The sequence below is a fragment of the Marmota marmota genome, unplaced genomic scaffold (genome assembly GCF_001458135.2).
Source record: "Marmota marmota marmota unplaced genomic scaffold, marMar, whole genome shotgun sequence".
Lineage (NCBI taxonomy): Eukaryota > Metazoa > Chordata > Mammalia > Rodentia > Sciuridae > Marmota > Marmota marmota.
The window spans coordinates 4836985-4844380 of record NW_025999880.1 but is presented as its reverse complement, the minus strand read 5'-3'; the positions used below and the strand labels follow the sequence as shown (position 1 = coordinate 4844380).

The following is a 7396-nucleotide window of genomic DNA, read 5'->3' as shown; positions in this document are numbered from 1 at the left end:
CCTGGGAATGCGAGTATGGCTTTGATGGGGAAGTAGCGAGGAGATCCCCGGGTCGCCCCCACCCCTCATCTGCGCACACCCACACACCTGCCCTTGCGCCGGCTCTCACCTCTCCCGGAGCCCCCGGGGCTGGCGCCCCTGCTCTAGCCGGGACAGTGGAGCCCGGGGGCCGGGGTGGCGGGGGCGGCTCCTGCTGGTTGCGCAGGGCGATCTGCCTCTGCAGCCGCAGCACCTCCCGCTGGGACTCGCGCAGCAACCGGTCGAAGTCCCGCACGTGGAGCCACTGGGGACCCTCCTGGAGTGGAGGACCAGGAGGGGAGTCAAACCTAATTAACCCCTACCTGCCCCCACACCATTCCGGGCAGAACCAGACCTCCACCTTGATAGAGGGGCTCAGATGTACTGCAACCTGCGCACCCTCCTGTGCATGCATGCCCCGTCATATGTGCTTGCGTACACAGCCACATGTTTCCACCAGCCGTTGTACAGACATTCCCAGCAACTCATTTACTGGGTGCGCGCAGTGTGCCCTCCACTAAATGTGCTAAATGCCTGGTGAACATTCCTTCACAAGTTTGTGTGTATTCATACCTCCAGACCCTACAGACCCACTGGCACACAGCCTTAAACCTGAAGCACAGACGGTCCTGGTCTGGGACTCTTGGCTCCACCCCCTTCAATTCAGGCTCCTTCTCCCCTCTCCCACCTGGGCCGTTGCCAGGGGAACCTACTCCCCAGCAGCCTCCACCTTCCCGTTTCATTTGCATCTCATTAACATCTTGTCCACATCCCACAACCAGGCAGACTGCTCTGCTGAGTAGGGCTGAGGAAGGGGGGACCCGGGCCTCCTCGCACCTTTCCCACCAGAGTGAGCCTGGCCTGCAGCTCCCTGCACTCCCGCTGCAAGGCAGCAATCTGCTTGTCCTTGGCCAGCAGTGCACTGGCTGTGTCACTGAGATCCCGGGCTCGCTGGCGGGCTAGGGCCTTCCGGCAAAACTCCAAGCTGGCCCCTGGTCCAGGCACCGGAGCACTTACCTAGCCAGAGGAGGGGTAAGGCCAGTGGTCACCTGGGGGCTAGGGCATTTCTCCCATTCCTCAGCTTCTCCCAAAGGAGAATTTAAATGAAACCTGGCTTCCGGCTTCCACCCAGTCTGGGGTAGCAGAAATCAGGCAGCCTCACTCCATCCCATCCCAACAGTCCCCAACCAGGACTAAAAGGGTTTAACTTCACATCTTAGTTTAGACCCAAAGGAGGCTGTTAATTTGGCTATCACTATGATGGATCTTGTCCCTGCCCCCACTCCAGCTCTATACCTCCTGTGATTAGCTCAGCAGCCAGCACAGGCAAAGGGTAATCCAGAATTCTCCCTGTCTGCTCAGGAACCTCCCACCCAGCCCTTCTCTCCCTCCTGTAGCCCCCTCACCAGGCCAACATTTGTCCTTCCTACCCTCAGCCCTTGGATTCATGCTTTTCTAGGTGCTAAGAGTTTATGACTCCCAAGTCCCAGCCCTTGAGGCCCAGCCCCCGCTTCCCCTCTTCCCTGGTCACCCAGCCTCAGCCCAGAAGTCTCCTGTCCTCACCACCCTCAGGTTTGTTTCCTGGAGCTTCCGGGCCCTCTCCTCCAGGCGCTTGGCAATGACCGCCAGTTCTGCGTTCTTCCGCTTCAGCCTCCGCACCTTCTCCTCTGTCTCAGGGAAGCTGCTCTTTCTCTGACAAGGGGTCAGTCAGAATTGTAGCACGTAGGGAGCACCCCACAGACCCATTCCTACTCTCAGGCTTGGACTAGAACCCAGGACCACAGTGGGATCCCTAGCAACTCTGGGCAAGGGTTCACCCTCTCTGGGTCTTGGGACTGTGACATCTCTTGGAGAGATGTTCAAGGGGTAAGGGAAGACACTGAGACAGAGGGCCTGGCTCCAGCCAGGAATCAAGACCCCATTCACCGAGTCTCACCAGCATCTGGTTTTCCTCCTTAAGGATGGCACAGCGCTGCTGCAGCTCACCCAGGGCCCTCAGCAGCTCCAGATTGGGTCTGTCACCAAAGCCCATGTTCAGCTTGGCCTGGCATGGGAAAGGACCAGGTACAGAGCCTCAGGGACCCATCCCATCCAATAAGAGCTCTCCATGTGAAAGCATCTCCCCTCCACAGTCTAAGGAGACATGGAGATGAGAAGGTTCTCTCCTATGTCCCAGGCCTTCAGAGAGGGGCACAGGGATCTAGGAGAAGGGACCATCCCACCCTCCCTGCTCCCGGTGGCACACAACTGTCCCCTGACCCCTCCGGGCCAGTGCCAGCTCAAACTTCTACCCCCATTTCTCCAGACTGCTCTTGGTTGGTGAGTCTCCTGTCCTCTCCCGAAGTCCTGATCCCTCCATCTTCTACAGGAGCCTGCTCGCATTCACCCAGACCTTGTCCTCTGTGGCTCGGCCCCACACTGAGCCTTCTCCCTGAATCTTTCCTTGTACTCTGATTCTACCATACACGTTCACACCCCCAAAATCCCCCAGTCCCCTGAGAACAGAGACTCATGGAGGAGGAGGTACAGACAGACAGACTGTCAGACAGAGACACAGAGGGGCAGGGCCAGATATAGACAGACAGGTAGAGAGGACAAATAGTTAAAAAAAAAAAAATGGAGCCACTGAGATTCATATCTAATGAAGAGAGGACAGATAGTCACAGAGACAGAACCTCAGACAAACAGACGGAGAAAAGAGGTGGGCAGCAGGGTTGCATATTTTGCTTTGCCTCCTGGCCAGCTAAAGGACATGGGGGAGGCACAGCTTGCAGACCCCCCAGCCCTCCCCAGCCCCCTTACCTTAGTCAAAGCCTCCACATCCTCATCCTTCAGCCTCAGACAACCACGACCAGAGATCACTGCTTGCTGCCCCAGGCTGGGCAGCCCAGCCTCTGCTCCTCCAGGGTCAATGCCCCCCATGGGCCTGGGGCTCTGGGCTCCCTCAGGCTCGCAGCTCTCCTCGGGCCTCAGTTCTCCAACCTGCAAAGCTGTCGGAGTGTCAGCAATGCTTGGGGCTCTGTCTCCAGGTTCGCCCCCCTGGCCCGGAGTCCAGCTCTGCCAGGCGGGCAGTGCCCAGGGTTCCATGGCTCCTGGGTCCGCAGGCTGAGGGAGGGTTGTCAGTTGCTCCATGGTACTGCCAAGGAACCCCAGAACCTAGGCCAGGGAACATCACCCAGCCAGGTGAGGGGACTTTCAATGGTCATGCCAAGCTAGACCCTTCCCCTCTGAGCTCTTGGCTTCACCGAAGCTCCATCCAAGGTTGGCTGAGCCCTTCCCCACCCGCAAAGGAGGCTGCAGAAGGCGTCAGGGCTGCCAGAGCTGGAGCTGGGGGTATGTTGGCTGGTGGTTGTGTGTGAGTGCTCGTGTATATGGGGAGGGGAGGGTGTCCCTGTGGGGGTGGGGAGGATGTGCCGAGGCCACCACCAGCAGTGCCTGGGTGAGGGTATGCCTGTGTGTCTCCAGGTCTGTCCCCTGCAGGTCAATGCTATCGTGTGTGTGTTTGGAGGATGGGTGCCCCCACTTGTGTGTGTTGAAGAGTGTGGTGCTGTATGTCACTGTCTGTGCCTGTTACAGAGTTGCCAGTTGTTTCTGCGTGTGGGGGTGTCTGTATTGCAGGGCTGTGGCAATGTGTGATGCTGTCACTGGTTGTATCTGAGTGTGTCAGTTTTGTGCAGCTGCGTGCATCGATATCGGTGTGTGTCTGTCAGCATCTGTGAGTCTGGTCATCCATCATGACCCCTCAGCCTGGCTAGGGTCCTCAGGAGCTGTTGGGGGTGATCCCCAGTGGTTCCTTGTGGTCTTTTATCTCCGCTCCTCTCTGGGCTGCTGCTCACTCGCTTGCTGGGTGGCCGGGCTGGTCCTAAGGAGGCCTGGGTCGATGGGCTGCTTGCCTCATAGTCTCTGTCCCTGCTAGCCTCAGCTCGGGGGACTGCAGGGGTCCCTTACAGTCCCGGAGCCCGGAGATGGTGGGCGCGGAGGAAGGCTGAGCCTCAGAATGAGGGGGAGCGGGGGAGAGCCTGCCCACCCCTCCCCCTCCTCCTCCCCTCCCGCCCACCAATAGGAAGTCAGCTGCTGGTTTCCATGGCGATGGCGCTGGACTGGTGGGCTGGATCGGCTGGCAGGGTCGGGATAGAGGGAAGAGCAGGTTCCTCACGGGATGTCAGCTCAGCGCCCTCCACTTGTGGCCTCCCCACCCCTTGTCCCCATGTGCCCTCACACCTTCCTGGGTCCAGAGGCAAGCAGGCTGGAGACTGCTGAGACTGGTGGAGACGGAGACAGGAAGGATGTAACAGATCCAACCATGGAGAAGAGCAGGACCAGGAAACCCGGGATTTGAAGAAAACAAAGAGAAATAAAAGGATAAAAACGGGAAGATAGAAGCAGAGAGGTAGAAATCAGCTGAGAAAATTGCTTCAGCTTCCTTCTGGCAGACCACATTTGGAGACCAACCTACCTGTCCCAGGCCAGCAGGGGGAGACCTCATGACCTGTTGGGCTGCTTTTGCCCTGAATTGTCAGGAAGTTCTTCTTCTTCCCTCCCCTGCCCCCCCACCAGCCTTAGGCTCTTTTGCTATAAGAAAATGGCTTTTGAGAACAAGGATCTGGGAAACCCCCTGACCCAGGAGTCAGCCCATGGGATATGGGACTAGATAGAGTTCCTAGAAACAAAGATACTTGAAGAGGCCTTGGAGAGGCAGCCCCTCTCTCCTCTGAACCTGGGTCTTAGCAGACAAGCTAGTCTCAGCCAAGGTTGGGGGCCCTCGTGTGGCACCCCTGTGGAATAGCAGCAGTAGCACTAAACCACAGAGCCCCTGACAGTGGGCTCCACCCAGGCCAGAGCTAATGGAACTAAGGGGAGGGAGTACATGGAGAGGAGGTGACATCTTTACTTCCCTAAAGCAGTGTGTAGAACAGTATGCATGCCACTACAAGATGAGTGTTGCCGCTGTTTAGGACAGTGAATGTACACATGCACATAGTGATTGTGTCCATGCACATATAACATAAACATACATTTATTTATCTGCACTTGAGGGACATTGTACCATTGAATATGAATCTCATTGGTGTGTACTTATGTCTATTTGCGTCTATCTATTTGCCAGTGTCTGTGCATATCCTATTATGTGTGTGTGAGGACATCCTCGTGTGAGTTTATAAATTGCAACACCTGAATCAGGATATATGTATATGGATGTCATTATATGGCATTAACAACATATAATGACACACATATAGACATGTAAATATGCATAATGACATACAACGACATGTGTATTTGATGATATGGTTATACATATAATCATCCCTCTGTATCTAGTGGGGATTGGTTCCAAGACCCACCTCCCAGGATACCATAATTCAGACACTCAAGTCTCTTATATAAAATGGTGTACATGTCTCTTCTATAAAATGGTGTAGTGCTTGTACATAAACTACACTCATATTACCATATACTTTTTTTTTCCTTTTTTGTTTTGTTTTGTTTTGTGGCGTTGGGGATCTAACTCAGGACCTTGTGCATGCTAGGAAATTACCACTAAGCTACATTCCTAGCCCCTCTTGTAAACTTTAAATCATCTCTAAGTTACTAATAATACATAATATAATGTAAATGTGAGGTAAATAGCTGTTATACTATATTACTAAGAGAATACTGACAAGAAAAAGTCATGGTCATTACAGACACAATTTTTAAAAAAATATTTTCAATCCAATACTGATTGAATCCTTGGATATGAAACCCACACAGGGCCAATTGCATATATGTATATAGGTATATATCTGTAATATATATACATACATGTGTAATATATGTATACATATACACATACTTGCAGTTGGAGGTCTATAAGAAGCTGCACATGTGTTTTGTTGGCATATATACATGGGACCTCTATGTAATTGCAAATGCACATGTGTATGTATGCTTTGTGTATTAGTATCTGCGCCCTTGTCTATCTATAAGATGCTGTGCGCAGTGTGCCATAGTATATCTATATATTTCTATATATCACCATGTATGAAAAATGTCATTATGTGTATGTGAATGTTACTATATGTGTATTTTCATGTTTTATATGTGTTACTGAATATGTGTGTGTCCTGGCTGAATGTATATCTATGTGTCATTGTGTGATATGCCAGCTATGTCACATGTGTCTATATATAATTGCCTATGTGTTTTGTTGGCATATATGCATGGCACCTCTATGTCAATGCACATGCACGTGTATGTATGCTTTGCATATTAGTCTCTGTGCCCTTGTCTATCTATTAGATGCTGTGCACACATCATCTTATAGATGTGTGCCATAGTGTTTTTGTCTAACTCTTATACTACCAAGGACCTCTAGATTTGGATTAAAACCAGAAGCAAGCAGCCTTCTGTTTGGGGTATAGTGAGCAAGGTGGGGGCAGGGCTAGAGCTAGGATCAAAGATGGAAGAACCCCTCATAGCTCTGCCCCTTCATGTGGTGCCCATCTTCAGATTGTCAGGATGTCCTTGCTCAGTGGCCCAGGCCTCCCCAACCCACCCCCACTGTAGCCTGGCCAGGCCTGGAATCCTCTCTTGATCTTGTGGTCAGGGACAAACCTTCTTTCTCTCTCTCAGGCAAGTGAGAGGGACTCCCTTCCCAGCCTTCTGTGCACCCACATTGTCCATGTGCCTGCTACTCCACTCAGCACCCCACCACCCCTTTGCCCAGCAACAGAGTCTCAGACAAAAGAAAAGCAGAGTCCATTCTTTATTAGCATCAGGGCCCCTGGCACCCCACACATTTCCCTCCATCTTGCGGCTGCTGCACCAGGGCCCACATGTCCAGCCTTCCCCACACCCTCCAGGACTTCAGCATAGCAGAGGACCTGACGTATTATGTTTCCAGTTGTCCAGGACCAGGAAGGGCAGCACTTGTGGGGGCGAAGTGGAGGCCTTCCAGAAGTCTGGGCAGGGTGGGGGAGGATAATGAGGTGCTCACCTGTCTCAGGGTCCTGAAGTAGAGGAAGACGGTGGCGGGTGGCGGCCGCGTGGCGTGGTCTCCGAAGCCCACAGTACACTCATCCATAAAGTAGGAAACACTACACCCTCCAGTGCTGTTAGTAGTGCTTTCTACTTTATGGGTGACTGCACTGTCTGTCTGTTCGTCTGCGTGTGATCTTCAGGCCACCCGCTTCTCCTTCTGATTCCTGCTTCAAGATCCCCCAGCCCTCCCAGGAGCTTCCTAAGACCCCTCCACCCGCCCATGGCCCCCAAAGGGCGGGCCCAGGCCGTGTGGGCCGTGACTCAGCATGGCGCCATACTTGCCTCCTCTACCTCCCTCCCCCCACTTCCTCTTTGGTTCCCTCTTCCCTTCTCCCTAGGGCTCCACCCCACCCCC

The 7396-nt window shown here is 53.4% G+C and overlaps 1 protein-coding gene and 1 long non-coding RNA gene across 13 annotated transcripts in view; both read right to left on the bottom strand.

Moving 5' to 3' along the window:
* Nucleotides 1-4050, bottom strand: part of Tspoap1 (TSPO associated protein 1) — a 27129-nt gene extending 23079 nt beyond the window's left edge. For 4 of the 12 annotated variants that reach the window (XM_048788261.1, XM_048788300.1, XM_048788316.1 and 1 more), the window contains exons 1-5: nt 2821-4047; nt 1955-2062; nt 1582-1710; nt 856-1035; nt 110-295 (exon numbers count right to left, since the gene is read on the bottom strand). In XM_048788261.1, the coding sequence (XP_048644218.1) occupies nt 110-295; nt 856-1035; nt 1582-1710; nt 1955-2062; nt 2821-3150 (933 nt within the window). In that variant the 5' untranslated portion in view covers nt 3151-4047. Of the gene's footprint in view, nt 1-109; nt 296-855; nt 1036-1581; nt 1711-1954; nt 2063-2820 lie in introns of all 12 variants that reach the window. The other 8 variants (XM_048788278.1, XM_048788286.1, XM_015495421.2 and 5 more) reach the window with 6 other exon arrangements.
* A 2698-nt stretch (nt 4051-6748) lies between these two features.
* The window catches only part of LOC107150723, a 2828-nt gene continuing 2180 nt past the window's right edge, over nt 6749-7396 (bottom strand). Inside the window, exon 2 of the long non-coding RNA XR_007342300.1 lies at nt 6749-7010. This is a non-coding gene — a long non-coding RNA (uncharacterized LOC107150723). The remainder of the gene's footprint in view (nt 7011-7396) is intronic.